The following is a 14,847-nucleotide window of genomic DNA, read 5'->3' as shown; positions in this document are numbered from 1 at the left end:
AAATCAAGCAGAACAAATCCGCTCCCCGCTCAATTCCAGTGGAAGGCGGGGAGGGGGATGGGGCAAGATCCCGAGCCGCCGCCGTTACCTGTCATCGCGTTCTCCGAGGTGGAGAGCTGCTCCCGCAACTTGTCCACGTCGTCCGGGTGGACCTGGTCGTACAGGGTGCTGCCGAACCACTCCGTCTGCGGCTGGTTGAGGACCGGGGTGACCGAGTCCGAGACATAGATTATCTTGCCCGTCTCGCACGCCACCACAAAGAGGAACCCGTCCGCGGCCTCCAGGATCAGGTGCTTCAGCTCCTTGAGGTCGTTAAAAATAAAAAATCTCGTCAGCTCCTGTTGCCCTCCACGGGACCCCAGCCCCCCCCACCTCCTGCGTTGGTACAGACCCCCACTCCAGGGACTTGGGGCTGAAACCCAGACCGACACAAACTATGGTTCTGGCATCAGCTACAAGTTCACCTGACCTGGTGTCGGCCTTGACTGAGTGGACAGCTTCCTCACCCCCAAGTCAATTCCACTCCAGAGACTTCTGCACAGAAATCCAATCCCGCACTGTCCGGGGAGCGCCGCACCGTCTTTCGGATGAGACGTTAAACCGAGGCCCCTCATTTGCCCTCTCAGGTGGATACAAACAATGTCACTGCCACTATTGAAGAGTAGGGAGGCGCTCTCCCCGTGTCCTCGGGACAATGTTTATCCCTCAACCAATATCACAAAGCCTTAAAATGGGAGCCAGGCCATTCAGGGGTGAAGTCAGGAAGCACTTCACACACACACAGGAGAGTGGGAATCTGGAACTCTCTCCCCCGCCACAAAAAAAGCTGTCGAGGCTGGGGGGCAATTGCAAATTTCAAAACAGAGATCGGCAGAGTTTTGTTGGTACTTGGAGATAAGATACAGAAAAAGGAACATAGGATTTAGGGGCCGGAGTAGGCCTTTCAACCCTTCGAGCCTGCTCCACCATTCAATAAGATCATGGCTGATTTAACTGTGATTTAACTGAATGGAGGGACAGACACAAGAGGCTAGATGACCCCCTCCTGTTCCTATGTTCACAAGCCTAACAAACACTGTACTCTCTTCCCAGCAGTGATCACTAGGTGGTTGTGAAGGACAGGAACTCTGGCTGAGCTCTCTCTCACATTCAGCAGCTCCCTAACCACTAGCTGGACAACCAGACAGCTCTGCACTAGGCTAGGGTTGGGACCTGGCTGTCCAGATGTGCCTGTGCAGAGTTAACATTGAACGCACACACCAGAAATATCTGTCCCAGTTCCCCATAAGCCTCCTCCCACCCCTCTACACATCCTTCCATCCCTCTCCCCCTCACGTGTTAATCCAGCTTCCTCCTTCAATGCATCTCCGCTATTCACCTCGACCACTCCCTGGGTAAAGAAATTCCTCCCAAATTCCCCACTGGATTTATCAGTGACTGTCTTATATTGATGGCCCCCTCGTTCTGGTCTCCCTCTCACACAAGTGGAAACATCTTCACCCCGTCTATCCCATCGAACCTTTTTATAATGTTAAACAACTATCATCACGTTTCCTTGACTTTAAACAACATTTCCATCATTGCATCCCACACTATCAACATCATCATTGGCCAGAAACTATACTGGACCAGCCATATAAATGCTGTGGTTACAAGAGCAGTTCACGAGCTGGGAACTCTGCAGCGAGTAACTCACCTCCTGACCCCCAAAGCCCATCTACAAGGCACAAGTCAGGAGTGTGATGGAATATTCTCCACTTGCCTGGATGAGTGCGACTCCAACACCACAAGAAGCTCGACACCATCCAGGACAAAGCAGGTTAGTGCCCCATCCACAAACATTCACTCCCTCCACCACCGACGCACAGTGGCAGCAGTGTGTGTACCATCTACAAGATGCACTGCAGCAACTCACCAAGGCTCCTTCGACAGCACCTTCCAAACCCACAACCACTACCATCTAGAAGGACAAGGGCTGCAGACACATGGGGAACACCACCACCTGCAAGTTCCCCTCCGAGCCACTCACCATCCTGACTTGGAAATATATCGGCCGTCCCTTCACTATCGCTGGGTCAAAATCCTGGAACTCCCTCCCTAACAGCACTGTGGGTGTACCCACATCACTTGGCGAGTTGGCAGCATAGTGGTATTGTCACTGGACTGGTAATCCAGAGACCCATGGTAATGTTTTGGGGGACCAGGGTTCGAATCCCACCACGGCAGAAGGTGAAATTTGAAATCAGTAAAAATCTGGAAAGAAAAGTCTAATGATGATCATGAAACTATGATCTTTAAAAACCCATCTGGTTCAATAATGTCCTTCAGCGAAGGAAATCTGCTGGTCTGGCCTGGTCTGACTCCAGACCAACAGCGATATGGTTGGCAATAAGGCAGACTCTTTAAAAAAAAAAGCCCTCTGAACAAGGGCAATTAGGGGATGGGCAATAAATGCTGGCCTAAACAGCGATGCCCACATCCCACCATGGAATAAGAATAAACAGGTCCCATCAGCCTGCTCAGCAACGCCAGTGTTGTCAACCCACACGAGCCCCGTCTCCAAGGGGAGGCAGCGCCACTCCGTGTGGTGGTGGTGGGGGGGTGGAGGCACACCCCCCCCACCCCGCTTACCTGGTCAGTGAGGAAGGAGGGCTTGTAAGTGCCGTCAGCGGAGGTGTTGCCTGTGCCCCGCAGCGACTTCATGTGGGAGACGGCCATGCGCAGGATGGTCAGCTTGTCCGGCTTACGGGCCAGGGCGCTGCAGGTGGGCACCATGTCCGACAGCTCCGTGATGTACGCCGTCATCTTGTTCCGCCGGCGCCGCTCGATCTCGCTGTGGTTCTCTCTGGAGAGGGAGGAAACAGTTGGACTCTGTGCGAGAGAAAGGGAGTGCCCGGACTCATGCAAGAGAAAGATTCCCACCTCCGGCCCTCCGGCCCCCCAGCCCCCCTCCCCTCCCCCCACCCCCCCAAGTTTCTCCAGTGCCTTTCACCAGCTCAGGACAGCCCAAAACGCTTCACCATCAACCAAGCTTTCTTCTTTAAAAAAAAAGTGTGGTCGCTGTTGTTAATGTGGGGATTGTGGCAGCCAATTTGCACACACCAAGATCCCACCAAGGTTACGATGAACTATATAAGGCACTGCTTAGACCCCAGCTGGAGCAGTGTGTACAGTTCTGGGCACCACACTTATAGGAAGGATGTGAACGCATTGGAGAGAGTGCGGAAGAGGTTCGTGAGAACGGTTCCAGGGATGAGGCGTTTCAGTTATGAGGAAAGATTGGAGACGTTGGGACTGTTTTCCTTAGAGAGGAGAAGGCTGAGAGGAGACTCGATAGAAGTTTTCAAAATCATGAGGGGTCTGGACAGAGCAGATAGGGAGAAACTGTTCCCGCTTGCAAACGTTATCGAGAACCCAGAGGGCACGGTTTTAAAGTGTTTTGCAACAGAAGCAAATGCGAGGTGAGAAAAAACTTTTTCACTCAGCGAGTAGTTAGGGTTTGGAGTGTGCTGCCTGGGAGTGTGGTGGAGACAGGTTCAATTGAGGCGTTCAACAGGGCGTTGGGTCATTATCTAAATAGAAACAATGTGCAGGGTTGGGGAAAAGGCAGGAGGATGGCACTAACTTAAACTGCTCAGAGAGCCAGTGCAGAGACGATGGGCCGAATGGCCTTCTGCACCATAACCATTCCGTTTACGCCAACGTGCTGACGATCAGAATGGGCTAGCCTCATTGTCGCCTCAGTGTCAGCTCCGCTCTTCACACTTTCCCAAAGGGGTGTGAATAGGGAGGCGTGGGGACACAGTCCCATCTCCCCCCCCCGCCCCCCACCCCCACCCACAATGCGGAAGCCGATTTCCGAAAGAGGTCGACCAACTCCATGAAGCTATCCGGCAGGATGCAGGTCATCAAAGCTTTTATAAAGGAAGCATTGTAATGGGATATCACTAGTGGGTGCCAAGAGGAAGCTGAGTGAGTAGAATGCTGTTACCTTGCAAATCTCTCTTTGTCGTTGGATCCTTGATCGTCATCACACCTAGGCAGAAAGATCAAAGGTTAACCAGTGTGTGTCCGTATCTCCTCCGCAGAGATTATCCATCTGAACCACTTCTCTTTACATTTCACACATGACAGAATTTGCATAATGCGCACACTTCTGCCCATCAGCTCTCGTTCTGTTGTCGTGGTTCTTCTGTCATGTCTTTCAGTTAATTTTTATTATAAACTATGTCAACATTTACCGTTTTTCCTTTAATGGGATGTGGGCGGCACTGGCTGGGCCCAGCATTTATTGCCCATCCCTAATTACCCCTTGAGAAGGTGGAGGTGAGCCACCTTCTTGAACCGCTGCAGTCCCTGTGGTGTAGGTACACCCACAGTGCTGTTAGGGAGGGAGTTCCAGGATTTTGACCCAGCGACAGTGAAGGAACGGCCGATATATTTCCAAGACAGGATAGTGAGTGGCTTGGAGGGGAACTTGGAGGTGGTGGTGTTTCCCATGTGTCTGCTGCCCTTGTCCTTCTAGATGGTAGAGGTCATGGGTTTGGAAGGTGCTGTCTAAGAAGCCTTGGTGAGTTGCTGCAGTGCATCTTGTAGATGGTACACACACTGCTGCTACTGTGCGTCGGTGGCGGAGGGAGCGAATGTTTGTGGATGTGGTGCCGATCAAGCGGGGCTGCTTTGTCCTGGACGTTGTTGAGCTTCTTGAGTGTTGTTGGAGCTGCACTCATCCAGGCAAGCGGAGAGTCATCCATCACACTCCAGACTTGCGCCTTGTAGATGGTGGACAGGTTTTGGGGAGTCAGGAGGTGGGTTACTCTCTGCAGAATTACCAGCCTCTGCTCTGCTCTTGTAGCCAGTGTTTTTTGGCTGGTCCGGTTAATCTTGCTCTGTCAGCTATCACAGTGGAGTTGCAGGCTCCAGCCACTGGGCAGGGCTATGGTGCAAGTTTCAGAAGTCTGGACAACTGGGTCCCAAGCCAGATGGCGAAGTATCAAATGTGGCTCAGATCCTTTGCTTGATAGTAAGTTTATTTACAGAATGCAGCATTATATTTTTGGCTGCCTCCGAACTACCAGCCTAGTGTCCCAGCAGTCTCACTCGGTAAGTGTTCTAGGTACTTAATTAAATAGTGCCCTTAGTCAGTCATCATCGTGGATGGGGGGGGGAAATTGATCAAACTGACATCAGGCACACAATAACAAGAATAACGTGCAATTTATGTCCACCCGCAATGTTCTGTTTGGTTAGTGGGTTGGGTTTGGTTCGGCGGAGCCTGGTGCATGTGGAGAACTGGAGCGCACGGTGCACCTGCGGCTGCCAATGGCTGGTGGCGGTGGGGCTGTGGGTTGGAGGAGAAAAAGAACAGCGGCGGTAAGGGGAGCCCTGAGAGATTTGGGGTGGTGGGGTAACAGCACGGCGTGATCAATGGATCCCAAGCTGTGAAACTAGACACAAATCTTTTGCTTGACAGTAGGTTTATTTACAGAATGCAGCATGACCGATGCCCATCTCCTACTGACCAGCCCAGTGCCCCAGCAGTCTCTCTTTATAAATGCTGTAGGCACTTAGATTAAACAATGCCCTTCACCTGTGTATCATAACAATATAATTAACATACCATTAAGGTAGGGATGGGGAAGAAGGGGGGAAATGTAGGGAATGGAGTGGCGTGGGGAGGATGGAATTGGATGGAGTGGCATGGGAGGGATGGAATGGGGAGAGGGATGGAATGGGGGAGGAATGGAATGGAGAGAGAGGCTGGCAAATGAAGGATGGAATGAGGGATGGAATAAGAGGGCTGGGATGGACATGATACAAGGGGTGGGATGGGGTGGCGACAGCACGAGAAGGATGGAATGGCATGGGGTGGGAGATTTAAAGAAACATCATCGTAACACAGATATTGACTACTCCGCTGGCAGTCTTTGCTCGGAGTTTAATGAATAAGAAAGCAGAACCACACAGACCTTGGGAACTTGCTACTGCTCTCCCCATCATCGTCATCATCAAAATCGAGCCTAGAAAGGGGAAAAGGACAAACAATCAATAAAAGGTCGTACCCACCACCTCACTGCACTAGACAACAGCCTCTGCAAAGCGGACAACAATGTTAAGACAGAAGAAACCACGCCCCCTTCAGCAAACTTAAAACAACTTGTATTGATGGAGAAGCTCAGGTTGGTCTCCAGGGGGTTAAGAGGAGATTTGACGGAAGAGTTTAAAATCCCTGCTTCATTAGCCCGTTTACTAAAGAATTCCACGTCTTAACAGCCTGATGGTGAAATCATCTCTGCAAACCCTCCCCAGTGCACTTCACTCATACTAATCCTCAATCTTTGCTTCCACCAAGGAACAAACTTTCACGAGGTTCTCTCCCAAGACCTGCCCAACTACTGAAAACTTCCAGCCAATTCCTCCTCAAGATGGTTTACAATAGAGGGGGGGGAAAAAAGAGAGCCCGTGGGGGAAACACCTCATTATAAGCTTTTCAATAAAGTAACGAATCAGTGAATGCTTTGAACATACAAATCTGCTACGAGAAAAACATGCCCAATGTTTTGTGACACTCTTACCTTGGCTTTGCTTGTGTATGCCATGGTGACTTAAGGGTGATTCACAGGTATCTACTACTTTAAATATAAACCCCCTGAACTCCTCGATTAGATTCCAGTCTGTAACTCACTCCCGGGTATCTGTTATTCTATATATAAACCCCACCGAATCCCTCGATTAGATTCCAGTCCGTAACTCACTCCCGGGTATCTGTTATTCTATATATAAACCCCCCCCGAATCCCTCGATTAGATTCCAGTCCGTAACTCACTCCCGGGTATCTGTTATTCTATATATAAACCCCCCCCCGAACCCCTCGATTAGATTCCAGTCTGTAACTCACTCCCGGGTATCTGTTATTCTATATATAAACCACCCGAATCCCTCGATTAGATTCCAGCCTGTAACTCACTCCCGGGTATCTGTTATTCTATATATAAACCCCCCCAAACCCCTCGATTAGATTCCAGTCTGGAACTCACTCCCGGGTATCTGTTATTCTAAATATAAACCCCCTGAACCCCTCGATTAGATTCCAGTCTGTAACTCACTCCCGGGTATCTGTTATTCTATATATAAACCCCCGAACCCCTCGATTAGATTCCAGTCTGTAACTCACTCCCGGGTATCTGTTATTCTATATATAAACCACCCCGAACCCCTTGATTAGATTCCAGACTGTAACTCACTCCCGGGTGGCCCTGTGTTAATGCTGCTCCCCGTAATCTAGCAGCAAGTCCAATCATCCTTACCCTGGGTGTCTTTTTGTTGCTCGAGACACGATGCTCCCACTGGACTGAGGCTGTGTCCCCCCTCCGGCTCTTCCTGTCACCGGCACACCCAGCGGCCCTCCGATCTCCGAAGCCATTTCTGCACCTTGGGAAAGAAAGAGAAAAAAAAACCTGCTGACATAGGTGCATGCAAAGCGTCAGGAGGAGGAAGCCTCACAAATGGGAAATGGCAGGCAGGAAGAGGCCAGCTGGCCTATCTAGCTTGCCACACACTCAAGATAACCAGTGTGTCATAAATAGACTTTTTATCTCCATGTACTCTCTCACACGAGGTGACAAACCCAGGGCCAGTAAGGGGGAAGAAAAACACTCTTGGAAAACTGGTTCAAAACCAGTCCAGATCATCGTGCGAATCAAGCGCTCTCCATAAACATCTTCTCGATGATGTCGTCCCTGCCTCAGTCAAGAACGCATTCACCTCCCTCTTGAAGTCATTTGAACAGCATCTTGTCACTTCGCTTTAGAGACGTCAATGACTCCCTCTCGCCAGGTAGCGAGGGGGGCAGCTGACACTTATGGGCTATCTCTAAATTGCAAGCCCGCCTATCAACAGTGCTATTTAAACCACACCTTTAGCGTCAGTGTGTAGCCGTCGCTGTGGAAACACAAACTCGAGGGGTGAGCAAAATGGAGTGGACTCCCCCCTCCCCTCTGGAACATGGAGCCTCAGCCTCTCTTCCCCTTCAGAGTCCATTCAGCACCCCACTCTAGATCTGCATCAACATCAGCGCTGGAGCAAGAAATAGTAAGGTATTATTGGAGTCAGGGTAAGAGGGGAATGCATTAAAGTATAAACTAGGTTTACAGATGTATAAGGTGGTCAAGAAAGCATATGGAACACTTTCCTTTATTGGATGGGGGATTGAATACAAAAGTAAGGATGCGATGCCGGAACTGTATAAAATGCCGGTTAGGCCACAGCTGGAATTTTGTGCCCAGTTCTGGTCACCACTTTACAGGAAGGACATACTTGCTCTGGAGAGAGTGCAGAGGAGATTTACAAGAATATTGGCAGGGCTTGAAAATTGCAACGATGAGAAGAGATTGGACAGGCTGGGGTTATTTTCCTTAGAACAGAGGAGGCTGAGGGGTGACCTAATTGAGGTGTATAAAATTATGAGGGGCCTAGATAGGGTAGACAGGAAAGACTTGTTTCCCCTAGCTAAAGGGTCAATTACCAGGGGGCAGATTTAAGGTGATTGGTAGAGGATTAAAAGGAACATGAGGGAAAACTTTTTCACCCAGAGGGCGGTGGGCGTCTGGCATTCACTGCCTACGTTGGTGGCTGAGGCTGAAATGCTGAACTCATTTAGAAGGTACCTGGACCTGCATCTGAAGTGCTACGCACCAGGCACTGGAAAGTGGTGTTAAAATTGAGGGGCTAGTTTCTGTTATTGGCCGGCACAGACATGATGGGCTGAATGGCCTCTTTCTGTGCTGTACCTTTTCTATGGTTACACGGTGTGTGGATGTGAACAGGTGGAGTGTTGTAAATAAGGTTGGAGAACTCGAGGCATCGATTTACACAGAGGGAATATGATGTTGTGGTGATAACAAAGGATACAAGGAGTTCAGGAAAGATAGGGAAAACGAGGAGGGGAGCTAGTACTGATTGAGGGAGGATATTACAGTGCCGGAGAGAGGGTCGCCCAGAGGGGTCAAGGACAGAATCTATGAAACACAGGAGGCACCGTTACACCGGTGAGAGCATTCCACAGGACGCCAACTAGCAAGAACGATATCGAGGAACACGGAGGAAGCAAGTGGCAAAGTGGTATTGTCACTGGACTTGTATTCTCGAGACCCAGGGTATTGTTCTGGGGACCCAGGTTCGAATCTCGCCACAGCAGATGGTGAAATTTGAACTGAATTCAATAACAATCGGGAATTAAGTCTAACGATGACTATGCAACCATTGCCGATTGTTGTATAAAACCCACCTGGCTCACTAATGCCCTTTAGGGAAGGAAATCTGCCGTCCTTACCTGGTCTGGCCTCCAGTGATGTGGTTGACTCTTAATAATGCCCTCTGAACGAGGATGGGAATAAAGGTCGGCCTAGCCAGCAACGCGAACGAATTAAAATAAAAACTAATTTGCAAGGAAATTACCGAGAGCTGCCAGAACTATCGTGATAATAGTTAGTGTTGAGGTGAAGCTGCCATTTTCTAACCAGCACCACTGCCCAAATTGTCGGAGTCTTAATATATAAACAGTAAGGTCAAAAAAAATATGGCTTTAAAATGGAGACTGAATTATGTCCACGCTTTGACTCGATTATCAACCACCCTTACTTCACCTGAAGATCACACTTTGTTTTAATTCACGATTTATTGGCTATTTTCATATTATAAATCACTGCTGTCAGCTAACAAGGGCAAGCTGCCATTTTGTGCCAACACTGGGCCAAGGAAGTCATTCTGCACTCTATTTCACAATCAATCGTTCACATGTATTAATTAACAATTACTGTATAATTATTGCATAGGGGGAGCGGTGGTGTAGTGGTAACGTCACCGGGATAGTAATCCAGAGGCCCAGGCTAACGCTCTGGGGGCACGGGTTGCTCTGAGGGCACGGGTTCAAATCCCACCACGGCAGCTGGTGGAATTTAAGTTCAGGTCCTAAAATCTGGAAATGAAAGCTGGTCTCAGTAACTAGTGACCATGAAACGATCGTCACTAAAAGCCCATCGTCGTCGTCATCTTAAAATGCCCCTTTAGGGAAGGGAAATCTGCCATCCTTACCCGGTCTGGCCCACGTGACTCCAGGCCCATTCTTAACTGCCCCTCTGAAATGTCCAAGCAAGCCCCTCAGTCCCACATCCCAAAGAATAAAGGAAGAAAATTAACTTGTTTCTAACTGGTTGCCAATGAATTAAGTAGTGTACCTCAATTAAGCTATAACTGAACGATTAGTAATTAACCCAGGAGTTATATTATTATGTCTTTAAGTTTCATATGCACTAACACGCTCTGACTTTGGGAACAGCATCAAATCAGATACCGTGTGCGATCTCACTCTGGCCTTGAACACGTTGGGATGAGACTGGGCAACGGACAGAAAGCTGTGCAAAGTCAGATAGGAAAGAAAGATGCTGTGAACAGACCCACTGGCCTTTCTGACGGGGCAACACACATAGGTAGCTTAACTGCAGTAAAAGATTCGAGATGAGGTCATGGCAATTCAGGGGTTAAAAGCAGCGGTTCCGAGCGACATCTTTTCCAGCCAGTCGCGTCCCACGCGCTCCCAAGGCAGAATTCCGAAAGAATTGCTGTCAACAAGGAACTTGAGGAGTCTTGCAACTTCACCTCTTTGGCCTTTGACCATCCGATTGAGGCTGTAGAAGTTTATCTTAAAGCTGTGGAGTATATCTTTTTCCTTATACCTTTATCCTTTAACAAAGTTATTTTAAAGGTTACTATCCGGAATTCTGCTTTTCCCTTAGTCTCGTTCGAACCAAAGCGAAGCTATTAAATGGCTAGTTGAGGTGACTGATATCAATTAAGCTCCAGGGAGCAAGATCAGATGACATAAGCCCGGCCAAACAAGGGTCAGCCACGATCTCACTGAATGGGAGAACAGGGTCGAGGGGCTGAGCAGCCTCCTCCTATTGCTGTGACTGGGATGGGAAGATTCTTAGACCATCAACCAGTCAATCAACTTATCCTTTAAGTACATCTCTGCGATTCACCTTGACCACACCCTGTGGGAGCAAGTTCCACATTCTCCCCGCTCTGTGGAATGCAGGCTGCCGTTCAGCCATTCCAATAGCCGATCTGTATTTCAACACCATCAGCCCAGCGTGACTCCATTAATATCTGCCTCTCAAAATCTGTCAAATAAGTTTTGACATTTGTGGGAGGAGAGATTTCCACTCCCCTTTATGTGAAGAAGTGCTTCCTGACATCACCCCTGATCTCATTATAAGGTTCTGCCCCCTTGTTCTGGACTCTCCCCGCCACCCCACCACCAGGGCTATGGGCCAAGCGCTGGAAAACGGGATTAGTGTAGTCAGATCTTTGTTGACTGGCACGGACACGATGGGCCAAATGGCCCCCTTCTGTGCTGTAAACATCGATGAGTCTATGAAATAGTTTCTATCGACCCTATCGAATCCTTTAATCGTCTTAAGCCCCTCGATTAGATCACCCCTTAATCTTCCACACTCGAGGGAATACAATCCTCGTCTGTGTGAGACCTGTCCTCGGGATTTAACCCTTTTAGCTCCAGGACCGTTCTGGTGAATCTGTGCTGCTCTAAGGGCCAATATATCCTTCCTGAGGTGTGGGGGCCCAGAACTGAACCCAGTTGCTCCCGATGGGCGTCTAAGCAGAGCTTTCCAAAACTGAAGCATCACTCCCTCCCCTTCACAACCCAGTTCCCTCGGGATAAAGGACGATATCCCATTAACTTTCTTATATTATTTTTGTACCTGTCCACTGAACCTCCCCTGCTTCTCCACAGTTCCTAGTCTCTCGTCACTTAAAAACTGTGCCAAATTAGCTGACAACACAAGTCATAGAATTTCATGTCAAACTTTGATCTTATCTTCTTCATAACTACACTTGCAGAAATGAGAAGCTGAGTGGGGTGACGGATCGGAATCGATCGAGTCCAGGAAACACAGGACTTCTTAGCAAACTGAAGCAGCGTTAAAGTGACAGTGCCAGAAAATGAAGTTGAGAGAAAGCAGAGAGTCGTGGCAAACAGTATTTCAGACTGACAGAAGGTATCGAGATCAGTGCTAGGACTATTATTCTTTGTAATATATTAATAACATAGGCTTAGGCCTGGTTTCAAAGCTTGCCGATGATCCACTTGAGGGCAACAAAGGCTGGTGAAGTGGGCAGAATGAAGGGGGGGGGGGGGGTGGACAATCCATGGTGCAGCTTTTAAAGGGAAGCGCAGGAACAGAGAAACCAGGGATGTAGGTAAAAGTGGAGCAAATCTGAGCCCCACACTTTCGGAAGGAGGTCAAGGCCTCGGAGAGGGTGTGGAGGGAGATTAATCCAGAACGGGACCGGGGATGAGGGACTTCAGTTCATGTGGGGAGGCTGGAGAAGCTGGGATTGTTCTCCTCAGGGCAGAGAAGGTTAAGGGGGTGATTTAATCGAGGCGTCCAAAATCGTGAGGGGGAGACTAGAACTAGGGAATGCAGTCTAAGAATGAGGTCTCCCTTGTGAGATGGAGATGAGGAGAAATTTCTTCTCGGGGGGGTTGACAGTCTGTGGAATTCCCTTCCCCAGAAAGTAGTGCTGCCTGGGTCACTGAATTTATTGAAGGCTAAGTTAGATTGATCGACAAGGGAGTCGAGGGTTATGGGGCGCACGGGAAAGTGAAGTTGGGAGACCACAATCAGATCAGCCATGATCTTGTCGAACGCCAGAACAGGCTCGAAGGGCTGAACGGTTGACTCCTGCTTCTAAGTCCTATGTTACCATAAGCAGCTTCGATAGAGTAAATAAGGAGAAACTGCTTCCACTGGCAGGAGGATTCAGTAACTAGAGGGACACAGATTGAAAATAAAAATCGGCAAAAGAGAGGGAGATGAGGAGAATTTTTTGAGAGTCGAGAGATCCGGAACATGCTGAAAAGGCATTGGAGGCAGATTCAATAATGATTTTCAGAAGGGAATTGGATAAATACTTGAAAAGGAAAAAAAGTACAGGGCCATGGGAAAAGAGAAGAGCCAGCACAGGCAAGATAGACCAAGTGGCCTCTTTCTGTGCACCAACGCTGATAAGGGCAAACAACTGCAACCTAAGATTCAAAGTGACAGATTGCATTCTAAATCCACAGGAATTTCTGATGGTGAATAAATTGAGAGGGGAAATAATGCAGATTTAGAGACAGAAAGCAGAAGGATTTGATTTTTAATATGCCATTGAGGCCAGGTTAACGAAAAGTACCCTTAACCACAGATCTGAACCTCGAAAAGGGGGCAAAATATAGAAATTTACAAAACAGAAGACCGCTCAGCCCATCGAGTTCATGCCAGCTGAAAAAGCTCTAACCCTAAACCCATTTTCCAGCTCTTGGGTCCACAGCACCCCCCCAGCTCACATCACTTTCCAAGTGTCTACCTCGAAGCGGCCAGTGTTTCTGCCTCTGCCACCCCACGGATAACAGTCACCGCGCCAAAATTATTTCCGAGACTACGTCCAGAAACCTCCGAGAAGGGAAAATGAAATTTAAAAAAAAGACATCAGCCCGCCATCCCTGCCCTCATTCGAAATTCCCCTGTCAACATTTACAACGGGGAATTACCTATGTAAACAGGTCACACAGGCGGACCGGCCCACAGCGCCTCCTCTAGGGGCTGAGGCGGCAACTGCAACGTGACATGTTGACATAGGAAATCCCCCCCGGTTATACAAAACAAGAAATGTTGACATAGGGATATTGGCACACACGGGAGAGGGGGGAAAATCGACTATTTATTACTTCTGCGCCGGCTAACCTGGTTGTCATTCGGTTAAAAATAAAGTGAGGCGTCCGTGGGACTGACTATTGTGGGGTGCCCGGGAAGGGGGGGGGGCGGGGGGGGGGATTGCGGCCTACTCGCCCGGCCTGCAGCCTGGGCCTCGATTTTCGGGGCGCCCGACCTCACCTGGGTTGACAGCGGCGGCCATGGGCTGGGTGCCCCTCGCTCCCCAGCGCCGTCTCCGGGCCCGAACATCCGGCGACGGGTGGGATTATCGCAAATCCTCTTCCCCCAGCCCGCCCCGCTCCGACCGGTTAAAAATAAATATAATAATTTTTTAAAAAAAATAAAAGGAAGGAGAAGGCGGGAGGGGGGGGGTCGGGTCGGGTCGGGTGGGGTGGGGGGAAGGGAAGGTAAACGGCAGAAAAATATCCGGGACGCCACAAGATGGCGGCTTTCGTCAACCGTCCCAACGCAACCAAACCTGCTACTTCCCCCCTCCCGCCCTTGGTTTGCGCTCGCAACCGCACTTGCTGCCTATTTATAGAAGGGGGCGGGGTGGCCATCTGACGGACGTCGTCTCCCGCCAATCGCAGGCGCCCGCCTCCTCCGGTGCGCTCTGCCAATCAGAGGGGGAGGAGGGGGGGGGGTGTGTGTGGTATGATTGACGCCCAGCCTCGTCGTCCCCGCCCCCCTTCCTTTCCCCTCACCCTCCCTCCCTCCCCCAACTGGAGGATGGACAACCATCCTCTTCTCAGCAGCACCGCCCCCCCCCCCCCACCACCACAAAGGCAGAAGGGGCATGGGGGGGAAACCTCAGCAAAGGCCTGGCGGCGTCTGCGGAGAACGGGGGTGGGGGAAAAGCAGAGTCAACGCCTCGAACCCCCCCCTTCAGAGCCCATAAGACCATAAGACGTAGGAGCAGAAATTAGGCCATTCGGCCCATCGAGTCCGCTCCGCCATTCAATCACGGCTGATAAGTTTCTCAACCCCATTCTCCCGCCTTCTCCCCGTAGCCTTTGAAGGCTCTCCGGCGATCGCCCTTCCCAACAATTTGCAACTGGGCAAATTGGAT

At 49.8% G+C, this 14,847-nt stretch overlaps 1 protein-coding gene across 1 annotated transcript in view; it reads right to left on the bottom strand.

Moving 5' to 3' along the window:
• Positions 1-14,063, bottom strand: part of LOC144672221 (aryl hydrocarbon receptor nuclear translocator-like) — a 45,999-nt gene extending 31,936 nt beyond the window's left edge. Inside the window, exons 1-6 of the mRNA XM_078534037.1 lie at positions 13,959-14,063; positions 7,308-7,431; positions 5,970-6,020; positions 3,992-4,036; positions 2,632-2,845; positions 89-302 (exon numbers count right to left, since the gene is read on the bottom strand). Of these exons, the coding sequence (XP_078390163.1) occupies positions 89-302; positions 2,632-2,845; positions 3,992-4,036; positions 5,970-6,020; positions 7,308-7,431; positions 13,959-13,980 (670 nt within the window). The 5' untranslated portion in view covers positions 13,981-14,063. The remainder of the gene's footprint in view (positions 1-88; positions 303-2,631; positions 2,846-3,991; positions 4,037-5,969; positions 6,021-7,307; positions 7,432-13,958) is intronic.
• Between the last annotated feature and the right edge of the window lie 784 nt (positions 14,064-14,847).

This window comes from Cetorhinus maximus, chromosome 36, assembly GCF_964194155.1.
Source record: "Cetorhinus maximus chromosome 36, sCetMax3.hap1.1, whole genome shotgun sequence".
Taxonomy (NCBI): domain Eukaryota; kingdom Metazoa; phylum Chordata; class Chondrichthyes; order Lamniformes; family Cetorhinidae; genus Cetorhinus; species Cetorhinus maximus.
This window is presented reverse-complemented; position numbering and strand designations above follow the sequence as displayed.